We start from the raw sequence: 13,515 nt of genomic DNA on the forward strand, positions 1-13,515 counted from the left end.
TCAGTCTCCTCCAGGCTGAACAAACCAAGGGACCTCAGATGCGCCTCATTTAGCTTCCCTTCAGGGCCCTTCATCATCTTTGTTGACCCTCTCTAATGACTTTGTATCTTTTTAATATTGTGGCACCAAAACTGCCCCCAGCACTCAGGGTGAGGCTTCCCCAGTGCAGAGCAGAGCAGGACAATCCCCTCCCTTGCCCAGTTGGCAGTGCTGTGCCTCATGCATCCCAGGACACGGTTGGCCCTCCTGGCTGCCAGGGCACTGCTGACTCATGTTCAGCTTGCCACTGACCAGGACCCCCAGGGCCCTTTCATGCTGCTTTCTAACATCTTGCTCCCCAGCCTGTCTGCGTACCCACGGTTGCCCTACCCCAGGTGCAGAATCCAGAACTTTCCCTTGTTGAACTTCATGTGGTTGATGATTGCCCAGCCCTCTTAATTTCCTGGGTGTTCTGTTTTAATCTAGTGTCTAGCTGGCATCTCAGGATAAAGCACACCTCTAACATCTTGAATGTTCTTTACTTTCAATGCTGGTGTTAAGGAAAATAGTTTTAATTTAAAAAAAGTAAAACAACCAAACAAAAAATCCCAGTAAAACAATTCTTGCATTTAAATGAAAAAAAAGTCTTCGTAACTCTCTCTCCCCATTTTTCAGCTCATTTTTTGTTATTAAAAAAAGTCTTCCTTTGAGAGAACTGTTGTAAGGCAATGTTCTGAATGATAGGCTGGTTCATCAGCTCTTTGTACCTTAAAAAGTTGATCTGTAAAATGTAAGACAGGGTCTCTGAAGACGTGTTTGTTCTACCCTGAGAATGCTAAAAACATGGCTTTGGAGGGAGCAGTGTATGAAGACATAGGTATAGCAGCTGGGACCTGTCACACTCCCTTAACCGTAGCAGCCACATCCCATCCACCCACCTTGGATACAGGCATTATGGCCTAGAGCTGGTTTTAGTGCTTTCTGTGAGATCTTAACGTGCTTTAAAGAAGCAATAATCATTAGGCAAACAGCACAAAGATACTTCAATACTCCATTGCTCATTGCAGGTCCATGATTAACATGTAGAAAAGCCTCCCAAGCACTCTGCAATTTACAGTCAATACCTATAAATTGCAGTAGAGGGTGCTCTGTACCACTGTACAAAAAATAGAAGTTTCACTTCTCAAGCCCATGTGTCCTCTGCCCAACTGCTGTTCACTGTAGCTTACTGGTTCTAAAGCAATGTGTTGTTGACCAAAAGACAAGACCTGCAAAATGAGTACTGTACTTGGAGAATGCGATTTATAATTTCATAGTTTAAAAAGAGTAAGAGCCTGAGCCACAAACACTAAAAATTAATGCTTTATGCTGATTTATTTAGCTTTTAACAGTCTAACAAAGCGTGCTTCAAAGAATGCCAGCACATGTACATCAGTTGAGTCCGATGACACAATTGAACAAGAAGAGCTAATCAGCTTTAGCACCCTAAACAAATATTAAAATACCCAAGAAAAAGCTTGTGTAGGTAACTCACAGTTTTGAGGCAGTGTTTAATGGACAAAGGAAAAAGCTGAAGTCAACCATAACAAGTTACCAAGTAAAAAGGTTCATGGCAGAGCTCATTAGGTTACACTACCTAATCAGCCCCACTGCTGCACTTAAGTGCAATTCCAGCAGCACTGATGTTTTATATTGCTCAGAATTAACATAAAGCATCCCAATGAGAAGTCTGATTAAAACGTAATTGGGTAAGATACATGTGAAAGCTTTCCTTCTTAAACTGTATGGAATAACTAAGATATGATAAGAGGCATCAAAGTATGTTATAAAAATGATGCCATCCCTGGCTGGAATGCTGGACAAGAGCACTTAACTTACTCGGTTTGATAATGATCCAGCTGTGCAAAAAAGTATGAAGAATTTAGGGATTAAAACAAAAGACTGGTGAAGCATGGTTTATGGCATGATACGGCTTAAGTTTTTTTTCTTGGAGATGTAGGAACATCACCACAAACTTCTGGTTAACAATTGGTATCAGAGTGCTGATTTACACTGCTAGTGGATCAGCATTTTGCATCCATTTTTTGTTGACTGAAGAACAGCGCAGCTCATGAGGGTATGGGGATCCATGCCACTTGCTGACAGCACTTCCATCTTGTCTCTTCTGCTGTCAGTTACATCCTATAGAAGGTTACTTCAGCGGTGAGCATTGCATAGGAATCAGAAGCACATTTTGCTGGGACTCCAAGAATCTGACGCTGTCGCGCACTAAAATGAAATGCATGTTAATTAAGACAGTATTCCAGTGAAAAGTAATACCTTTCTCAGTGTGCACACAGGTATTGCAGGTTGAGTTCTCTGGATCCATCATGTCTTACCAGCTGCTACGACTCTGGCATCTTCATGGGCACTGTGTCTGCCTGCTGCCCGGTGATCTGGGCTCTCGTTCCACCATAACACATGGACTGAGAAAGTAAAAATGAAGTCAGCTGAACACTATTACGCTGCAATACAACATGTACTAGTCCTAGCAATCTGGATTCATCTGTTACATGCCTTGCAGTTAGCAGAAACAATTCTCCAGGCACGCCAGTGGTGGGATGATCTTTTACTGAGCCATTACACGGTTTGACTTTAACATCAGATCTGAGAGTGTTTTAAGATTGTGGCAACTGGCTTAAGCCTATAACCCAATACACAAAGCTGGGTTCAAGGACTGTTTACAGGACTTTGGTGATCCACACCAACATTTTCAGCAAGCTGGCAAATCCTGATCCAGGATGGGGGCTTGCCCTTCTGCCCCTTCCCATGCCAAAGTCTGTATCAGAAATTGGTGAGTACCTGTGTTAAGTAATCCATATTCTGTATGGAAAACACCGATCAGCCTGGTATATCCTGTGTTGATGTGAGCGTTGATTGCAGCTTGAAATGCTTCACCCCACAATGCTGGCCCACCAGGCTTCATCTGGAAAGTAACCCATTCATATACCCCTAGAAGAAAAGGCAAACACTACCATAAGGAAGGAAATACGAATTAATACACCAGATCTTAAACAGTTTGTCATGGCCACAATGTATTTGCTGTGAAACCAGTATGATGTTTCCCTGCCATCTGGGGACAGCAGGAAACTGCCCCTTCCTCCTAATACGCACAAGAACTCACAGCTTCCAGAGGCTCACCAGAGCACAGGCTCACTAACTGCAGTTAGTTCAAGTGTAAATGTAAGTACTAGGGCCATGAAGAACAGAAGGCTTCACACAAAGCCCAACTTAGCAATTGTCAATGTTGCATGGAAACTTTGAGAGATTCAGACTACTTTGCAGATATCACAAGTGTTCATACTTGTTTGAGGGATTCGGGTGGCTGCTTGAGAAATGCTGGGTGTCTTTTCTAAGACTGGTGATGTTTTCTGGCATTGAAGTGGTTTATGACATTACAAACCCCTTTGACTCCTAGCAGTTGGTCACAGTAAGATCTGACAGCATAACCAACACAGCAGGACTAGTTTAGCATCTCTGCTGTGCCAAGCAATCTCCCTTATTTGTAGAGAAAAGGCATAATTTGGTAAAAAACTCCAGTCCTGCTAAAAGTTACTTGTCTTCTTTCCGTTCAGGTAGTTACTTCAGATGACAGTTGCTGACACAGTACTAGGAAGCCAGACACTTGCTACTTGGCAGTGTCTGGTGTCACTCTCCAGCAATGGGCTGGAGACAAACTACAACAGTGTTTGAAAGTCACCTCTCCAGATTTTAGAGAAAACTGGACTGCTTTCAAATTCAACAGTAGCAGCATAAAATTCTGAATCCTGAGGAAATAAAGAACAAAGGTTACTGTATCTATACATGTGCTGAAGGCTGAAGCAAGGTCTGTTCCCTGTCACTTCATGCAACAAAGTCTGCCAATGTTCATAAATTGGGGAACGATCAATACTATTAACATCAAATTTGCTACAGAGAGAATTAAAATACATAGGGACATCACTTCTACACCTAACCTATGATTGTTACAAAGTGTGTTGGACTTTAATGTATCTTTAAAGAAGTAGGGAGTCTTTTAAACTATTATGTGAAGAAGCAGTAACATCAAAGCAAACTGGTAAGAGAAAATCTCTGTGAAAGAGAACAACAATTCAGGAAATACCCTCCCACTGATGGATAGACAAAGGAAGTCCGGGATGACTGCTCTGACCGATACTACGGTATTGCCATTTTGCATGTTCATTTAGCAAGTCACAATCCCAACCATTAACAACCTTAATGATCAGGACTCTAGTCAGTTATTCATGTATGTTAGTGTAAAATCCTTCTTAAAAACTCTGTCCCTTATCTGTCTTATGTCACCTTTTCCACATGGGTGAATGTACATGCATTTGTTACATAAAGGATCATAAAACTATGCAATACCTGGTTTAAACTTTAAGCCATTATTTGTTAGTGTTGCTAACTTTTATCAACAAAAGTAATGATAAGCTCACCCCCTTCTTTTGGAGGCTTCCCAAGTTGACACCAGGGTACCAGATAAGCAACCTCATTGTGCTGCTTCTCCATCATGGGGCGAACCACAGAGATGAATTTTCCCTGCCAGTCTTTGTCATTGGCTAGTGCATGCCGGACTGCTGTTCTGTGGGCAAAATTATCTGTAAGGAAGGAAAAAAAAAACCATGAAAAAATGCATTTAATGCCACATCAGACTCAATCAAAATGTGTAATTACAAGAAGGCAAACTGCACTTATCTAATTTTGGAACTGGTATTTTTAGACATCATATTAGCTCGTAGCAGATGTGGTAAGTTCCCTTTAAATTCTGCAAAACTTCCTTTAAAATCTGCTTTAGCTCTCTGATTAAAATGGATTCAAGCCAAATGAAATTTTCCAAGAAAGTTTACAAAAGAGTTAAAATAGATTAAGTAATTTTACTGTTAAAAAAGATGACAACAGTTACAGAGGAAAAGATTTGGAGAAAGCACAGTGGATACAGAAGTGAAGTGGAAAAAAATTCAGGAGAAGTAATAGCCTACCAAGAAAAAAAACTAATAAATGTGGTTTGGCTTATATAAAGTGACATTAAAAGTGTAGAAGTAATGTTTGTGTGTTCAGTTACATAAAAGGTGTTAAATACCCAAAAGCTAAACCTTTTCTTCTTTTTTTTTTCTTAATGAAAAACAAATCCACTTAATTAAGAGTGTCTGAATTTCAACTCCTTAGGCTGCAGTGGCATCTTAAGCAGTGTATTTATGCAGCCATCTCCCAATATTACAAAAGAAAAATCAGTATCTTGGGATTAAGAGGTAAATATAGCAATTATGTAAGCAGGGGTCTGATGAATCAAGGAGGAAGGATGTTGTAAAGTTTGTTCATTTCTCAGATCACAGTGTGGTCTCAGGGTGAGGGGGGTGGGGAGATAAACTGCCACAATTAGACACGTCAAACACTGTTAGGAAAAAAAAGGTATAGGTTTTCCCTTGCTTTTGCATTTTAGAAGTTTCCCATAGATTATTAATTTCTTTTTAATTTAGAGATAGTAGCAATAGCTAAGACTAAAATGTTCTGAGAAGCGGGACAATTTATAAATTACAAGTGAACTCAAAATAATGACAGATGAATAGCCCTCTCTTGAAGGAAAAGGAAGACATGGCTGCCCAGGTGATGAAAAATGCTGAGATACTCAAGTGTCCTTTTCTGCCTTGGTCTGCACTGGCAAGTGCTCCAGCCAGACCACACAAGTCACAGAAGGCAAAGGCAGGGACTGGGAGAATGAAGAACCACCTGCTGTAGGAAAAAAGTCAGGTTTGAGACCATCTAAAGAACATGAAGGTGCACAAGTCCACGTGACTCGATGAGATGCTTTCATGGGTTCTGAGGAAACTGGCAGAGGAAGTGGTTAAGAGACATTTCATAATATTTGAGAAGTTATGGCAGCTCCTTTTAAAAAAGGGACATAATGAAGAACTGCAGAACTAGAGCTTGGTCAGTCTCAGCGGTTTGTCTGGCACAATCAAGGAGCAGATCCTTCTGGAAACTATGAGAAGGCTCATAGAAGATCATGAGGTGATTGGTGACAGCCAACATGGCTTCACTAAGGGCAAACAGTGCCTGACAAATTTGGTGGCCTCCTGTGATGGGGTTACAGCTTTGGTGGGAGAGGGAAGAGTGACTGACACTCATCCACCAGAGAGGAGGCCACAAAGATGATCCAAGTGCTCAAGCACCTCTGCTGTGAAGACGGGCTGAAAGAGTTTGGGCTATTCAATCTGAAGAAGAAAAGACTCCAGGGCGACCTTACAGCAGCACTCCAGTACCTAAAGGGAGCCTATAAGAGAGCTGGAGAGGGACTTTTTACAAGGGCATGTAGTGATGGAACAAGAGGGAATGGCTTTAAACTGAGAGAGAATAGATATAGAATCATGGAATGGTTTGGCTTGGAAGGGACCTCTAAACATCACCTAGTTTCAACCCCCTGGTCATGTGCAGGGACACCTTCCACTAGACCAGGTTGCTCAGAGCTCCATCTAGCCTGGCCTTAAATACCTTCTGGGATGGAGCAATATTTAGATTAGATATAATGAAGAAATTCTTCACTGTGAGAATGTTGAGCCACTGCAGCAGATTGCTCAGAGAAGCTGTGGAGGCCCAAAACCTGGAAGTGTTTGAAGCCAGGCTGGATGGGGCCCTGAGCAACATGGTTGAGAGGAACCAAACCATCCTCTCAGTCTGTGATTCCATGATTCACCCCTCCAAAACAAAAGGGGCAATCCTTTAATCTAAACAGGTACTGTGAACACCCTGGACTTTAATGAGCACATTGGCTCAACATGAAGATATACCTGGACTGCAGCAGGTGTTCAAGGGGAATTATACCAGTGTGCCTTCCCACTCCTCTATAACCCAAGTATCAACTTCCCTTGGGCTCCACAAAAACCACAGCCACTACACCTAGTTTTTGGCGTAATTGTAGCTTTTTGTGGCTCACCTGCACCTTCCATGTCAGCACTAACTCCAACAACTTAAAAAGTTGATTATACTGCAAAAATCCTATTGCTAGCAAGGCTAAAGCTGCAACAAAATCACTCTGCTCACTTGAGAAGTCAGATGTGGTGGAGTGGTGTTGAGAAATGGTTAAAGGATCAGGGGCATGGATCATTGGAAAAGCTGTGGGAAACAGAACTTTAAAAGAGCTGTACAAGCAAATGCCTACATGAGAAGAAGCCTGTGTGAGAAACAGGCCTGAGAACAGAAAAGGTGTTTTAAGGATGTAGTACTGTGCTTACAAGATGTACTGACCGTGAGGTAGGAGGTAGAACTCCGATTTCTCAAGCTGTAACATTAATGTATCTAATATAGGCAGAAGCTTGCCAATGTAGTCTTTTATCTAACACCAATCAAGCAGAAACAAGAAAGTGTTCTCATAATTGTAAGCCAATCAAGAACTGACAAGCATATATACTAATACTATATAAAGTGCCTCTAGATTACCAATAAACGAAGCTTGCATTATCAATCACGTTGATTGTTTGCATGTCTTCCCTCGCCGAAGTCAGCGACAGAGTGGGCTCCTACCTCAGTACAGGCCCACTGCAGAAGGAGTTTAAGCATGCAAACTGCATGCTCGTTTTTATATGGGAGTGACTGGTACTCTGAGCTAAAATACAAGAACAATTATACATACATATAAACACACACAGACTGCATATGTGTGCGTATTTCCTTTTTTCCATTCTTTTTGAAAGTTTCAAGACATTTGTGGAACTGGCCCTAAGTTAAAAATATTTACCATGAAGGAAACAGTCTGCCACAATTCCTCTATTATACCTGTTTTGAGCAGAGACTGCTGTTCAAGAACATTTGTAACTTTCTCATCCCACCACATCAAAGTTGTCCTGACAAGCTCTGAAGTGTTCTTGGAGCACCTCCTTACAACAAGAGCAACAAATAAAAGCCAGGTAAGCATTCCCCTCACCTTCTTGCCTAGGAAACAGGGAACACACAGAGAGCAGAGCAGCGCAAAGGGATGCTGACCATACCGTACTTCCAAATGTGAAGCACCTTATTCAGTGCTCCCAGGTCCGTGTACCAGAATCCTACCAGCTCCGAGCGAGCTGGACAAAAGTGAAAGTGCTCGTTGGCCAATTCCAAAAACTCCTTCATCTTCGCTGGCTTAATATCATATGTGCGAATTTCATAGAAAATTCCATTATTTTGTCTGGGCCCTGTAGCAAGGCGTATCTGAAAGAAAATAGAAAGAAAAATTAGTAAAAATAATTCTCAAGCCAGAAAGTTGTATTCTGACTGATATTTTTAAATTAATGCAATACTATAGAAGGATATTTTACTGCAGGCTGGGAGAGGGGTACTTATTTCATGATGTCCACTACAAAAAAAGTACCTTTTGACACTTTTCTTTGAAAATACTTCCCATGTGCATTATTTGCTGCCACTCCTTTTTGCAATGCAACAGACTTTGATGTGTCTTTTATGTGATGCACTCATCTGTTTGATTATTAGCTCATAACAAAGCAGGATTTTCCTTTTCTCAACCCCTTCCTCAGGAAGTCAGCAGCAAGATGTGTCAGGGTCTCCTCCCCCCGCCGTGTAGCCCTGGCAGAGGGGCCCTGAGGGGAGGCACAGGGGTTTCCCTGCCCCTGCTCAGCCTCGTTCCCATGGGTTGGTTTGTGTTCCCTGCACGGGCAAGGATCCTCCGCCGGCACTGTGGGAGTTCCTCGGCAGAGCCCCGGCCATGCGGCTGGAGAAATAAACATCTCTGAAACATCTACCAAGGATCTGTCCATATATATTTCTTTCTACAGGCCTCCTGGTTTGATACATCGTGTTACAGAATGCCCGCTGTAACAAATGGTGGAGAATTGTGGGCAAGACACTGATCCCTAAGGACAGAAAATTCATGAGTAAAAACCATTCTAGATCTCTCTCTTCTCACCTTGGTTTGGATATTCTCTCTGGACTGTGGAAGAATCGTGGGAAATGTGGCTCTCTGAGCCACAGAAAGAAATGTATCTAGAAGTAAAAGGAATCCTTGAACAGCAAAACAAGAAAGTGTTTGTTCTGGGAGATCTAGAACATTTTTTTAACTGGCTTTTCAAAAATTTCTTCTATATTTCTCGAGACATACTTTTTCATATTGAACCTCCTGGAACTAGTCATGGGTGTTTTTGGTACGGATCTGGGATAAGATAAGGGATCAAACAAAACATGGACTAGCGACAGAAGCTCTCCGAGGACTAATTGTAATCAGTGAAGCTCTTGAGGAGCATTTATATGGTCCCATTACCCCTAAAGCAGAAGATCATACTAATCCCGTGGCCAAGACTGTGCGGCCGCCATCCCGGGAGCACATGACTGCAGCCCTGCCGGCGGAGGTGCCTGTGCTGGATGCGCCCGACCCCCTCGGGAGCGCGCTCCTTATCACGGACCCCATCCCTGTCTCGGGGTCCCCAGCCATGCGACCACGATCGAGGGAGCGATGCCGCAGGCGCCGCGGGTGCCGTGGGCCACGAGCAGCCAGGAACCGGCATCGGCGTGGCAGCCCGCTCTGAGCACACGGCTCGGAGAGCCCTGCGGAGGGAGAAGCGGCGGTTCCCACAGCGACACGAGAAGCCGCGCAGCGCCGAGCCGGAACGGGGCCGCACTCAAAGCAGCGTGGAGTTTGCGGAGCAGAACCGCTCACAGGACAGGGAGCCAGCGGTGATGGCAACGCGGGGCCGCGCAGAGCCCGGACACGCCGGAGCAGCGCCGCTCGGAGAGCGCGGAGCAGCCGCAATGCGGGGGCCCGGCAGAGACGTCGGAGCCGGCGAGGCAGCAGCCACGTGGGACCAGCAGCCACGACAAATACACAAGGAGAAGTTATAGTGATGAAAATCACAGGAACTGTGAAATGGAACAATGTAAAAAACAACTATGGATTTATAACACGAGATGATACAGGGGGAGATCTATTCATCCATAGAACTGCCATTAAAAAGAATAACCCTAAAAATTACCTGCAAAGTGTAGGACATGGGGAAGTTGTACAATTTGATATAGTGCAAGGAAAGAAGGGTTTACAAGCAGCGAATGTTACTGGGCCTGGAGGTATTCTAGTCAAAGGCAGCCGTTATGCACAAAATTATAAACAATATCCATCCCAGCAACTTCCCTACCCACAGCCTACTTTCCCCTTTTACCCTATACCCAATATGAACCCCTTCCTAACTTTACCCCATCCCCAGTTTATTCCTAATCTGTTTTTCACCCCATGGCTTCCCTATACAATTCCCTTTCCCTACAATTCCTCTCCGATGATGAGAGGGGGATGAAAAGGGGGAGGGAAGAAATTAAACCCTCTCCTGCCTCAGTTTGCCCACAAAGCATGCCCAGAGACTTCTGTCTCCCTTCTGTCAGCCTTAAGATGTTCCAGAGAATCTGTCTGGACATTTAAAGGCTCAGGAGGGTGGGTTGTATTATTTTAAAACTGTTCTTGTTATGTTTATCCAGTTGTTTTCATTCTCCTTTTATTAAAATAAAATGGGTGAGATGTTGGGGTCTCCTCCCCCTGTCATGTAGCCCTGGGAGAGGGCCCCTGGGGGACAGACACAGGGTTTCCCTGCCCCTGGTCAGCCTCGTTTCCCATTGGTTTTGTGTTCCCTGGTGTGGCCAAGGACCCTCAGTCCAGACTGTGGGAGTTCCTCGGCAGAGCCCCGGCCATGCGGCTGGAGAAATAAACATCTCTGAAATATCTACCAAGAATCTGTCCTTATATACTTCTTTCTACGGGCCTCCTGTTTTGATACATCGTGTTACAGAATCCCCGCTGTAACAAAGATGCATTTGGCTAAACACATTTTTCAAAAGCACGGCTGCTGAGGTGCCACCAAAGAGGAAGCAATGTCAACATCTGCCTGTGTTGTGCTTACCCAACCAGCTCACACTACTGCATTGTGTTGTCTACTTAAAATCTTATATCACTATTAGCAAATCACATATTATTGGCAAAGAAAGAAAAAGATACCAACACTTGGGAAAAGAGTGATTCATTCCAACACAAGATTGCTTAAGTCTGCATCCTAGCCCTTTATTGGCTGCTTCCCAAGGGCTGATCAAGAACTGTTTTTCTATTCATATTAGATAAAACCCTTTGGGAGTCCCACACTTAGTGTACTTTTGCGACTGCCTCAATAGCTACTCACCTCTTAAATAAAACATGAAAAATTAAGGCCAAAACACATCTTTGGCCTTAGCCCATATTTGCACAGAGGCAGCTGCAGGATGGATTTTGGACATGTCTTATTTCACAAGAATCTGCAGGCACGGGCACCATGCAGCTCAAGCCACAGAACAGAATTGTTTAAGTTTATAAAGTACTTTAGGATCATGCTATCCACCACTAACCCAGGTGTGCCATGTCCACCACTAAACCATATCCTCAAGTGACATATCTACCTGTTTTTCGAACACTTCCAGGGATGGTGACTCCACCACTTCCCTAGGCAGCCTGTTTCACTGCTCCACAACCTTTTCCATGAATAAATTTTTTCTAATATCAAATCTAAACCTCTCCTGGTTTAGACAGCTTCAGGCCACTTCATCTCATTCTGTCACTTGTTACCTGGGAGAAGAGCTCAACCCCCCAACTGGCTGCACTCTTCAGGTTGTTGAATACGGATGGTGAAGACCAAAGGCCTTGTTTCTCAATGGCCCTTTGCAGCATGACACATCTAATACTGGCTGCCATGAGTCACAGCTCCTTGAGGCTGTTGTAAAGCCCCGCAGGATCCCAATGGAGTGGTGAGCCTGCAGTAGCAACCCATTCCACTCTGAATTTTTGTGGGGAAAGAAAGGCCCTGAAATTTTCAGGCACTTAGGCAGATACTGGGACACTGCAGGACCACTTCTGTTCCAGAGAAGGGCAACGGAGCTGGTGAAGGGTCTGGAATACAAATCTTATGAGGAGCTGAGGAAACTGGGCGTGTTTAGACTGGAGAAAGGGAGGCTCAGGGGTGACCCTATCACTCTCTGCAACTGCCTGAAAGGAGGGTGCAGCCAGGTGGGGATCGGCTCTTCTCACACGCCGAGGACACTGGCAGGATAAGTGACCATAGCCTCAAGCTGCACCGGGAAAAGTTCAGACTGGATATCAGGAAGAAATTCTTGAAAGAAGGGCTGTCCAGGGTGGTGGTGGAGCCGCCGTCCCTCGAGGTGTTTAAGCAAAGACTGGACGTGACACTTGGAACCACGGTCTGGTTCACAGGGTGGTGTACGGGCATGGGTTGGACTGGCTAATCTCAGCAGTCTTTCCCAACCGAATCTATCCCATGATCCGGGGTCGGGTCCCAAAGGATCCCACAGGCTTCTGGGCAGGGCCCGGGGCCGGCGCTCGGCGCGCTCGTGCCCGCGCCCAGCCTCGTGACAGACGTGTCGCGACAGCGACAGCCCCGCCCGGAGGTCTCGCCCCCCCCGCCCCGCGCCTGCGCCCCCCGCTACCTGTGGGCCGGCGCGCGGCAGGGCCAGGCGGGCGGCGGCGGCGAGCGGCCGGCGGAGCAGCGCCGGCGGAAGCATGGCGGGCGCGGCCCGGCCACAGACACAGACACAGACACAGACACAGGCACAGACACAGACACAGACACAGACACAGACACAGACACTGCCCCGCCGCCGCCGGCCGGCGATGGGGGCGGTGCGGGGGGCGGCGCGGGGGGCGGTGCGGCGGGCGGTGCGGCGGCGAACCCACCCTCCCGCGGGAGGGCCGGCCGCTGGCACCGCCTCTGCAGCCCGCCCCGCCGCCTGCGTACCGAGCCGCGGCTGGACGGACCGGGGGGCGGACGAGGAAGGGTGAAGGCACAGCTGTTGTGGTTTTAAGCTCAGCTAGCTATGAAGCAGCCGCTCGCTCAACTTCCCGTCGCTCCTCCCTTTCTTATCCCCTCACATCGGTGGAATGGGGAGGAGAATCGAATTAAAACTTGTATGCTGACATAAGAACAGTTTAATAATTGAAAATAAAGTAAAATACAATAATTATAATAACAGCAACAACAACAAGCGATGCACAATGCAATTGCTCACCACCCACTGACAGAGCTAGACTTCCCCTTCCTGAAACCAGATCCTCCGCCCTTCCAGGTAACTCCCCCAAGTTCATATACCGGGCATGACGTTCGGTGGTGCGGAACATCCCTTTGGCCAGTTTGGGTCACCTGTCCCGGCCATGCTCCCTCCCAGTTTCCTTTGCACACCGCCTCCCTGGCAGAGCATGAGACAAGGGGGAAAAAAAAAAAGTCCTTGACTTAGGGTAAACACGACTTGACAAAATACCAAAACATCCGTGTGTTATCAACACCATTCTTATTCCAAAATCCAAAACACAGCCCTGTAATAGCTACTGAGAAGAAATTAACTCTACCTTAGCTGTGACCAGGGGCAACAGCTGAGAATTGCTCGTTTAAATTACTAGGCATCAGTGCCTGCAATATGATATCTGTGTCTCTGCCCATGCACCTGAATACAATAAAAAGTATCCTAACTGCTTGAGGAGACCTGAGACCTTGT

General features: G+C 45.5%; 1 protein-coding gene across 1 annotated transcript; it reads right to left on the reverse strand.

The window, feature by feature from the left end:
* Positions 1 to 1,358: 1,358 nt before the first annotated feature.
* On the reverse strand, positions 1,359 to 12,641 carry NIPSNAP3A (nipsnap homolog 3A). Its single transcript, XM_082301970.1, has 6 exons — positions 12,454 to 12,641; positions 8,001 to 8,202; positions 4,455 to 4,616; positions 2,821 to 2,970; positions 2,358 to 2,444; positions 1,359 to 2,247 (listed from the first exon to the last, which is right to left on the reverse strand). The coding sequence occupies exons 1-6, from the start codon at positions 12,526 to 12,528 to the stop codon at positions 2,171 to 2,173; spliced, it is 753 nt and encodes a 250-aa protein (XP_082158096.1). The 5' UTR covers positions 12,529 to 12,641; the 3' UTR covers positions 1,359 to 2,170.
* Positions 12,642 to 13,515: the final 874 nt, after the last annotated feature.

Source organism: Coloeus monedula, assembly GCF_965178545.1.
Source record: "Coloeus monedula genome assembly, chromosome: Z".
NCBI lineage: Eukaryota > Metazoa > Chordata > Aves > Passeriformes > Corvidae > Coloeus > Coloeus monedula.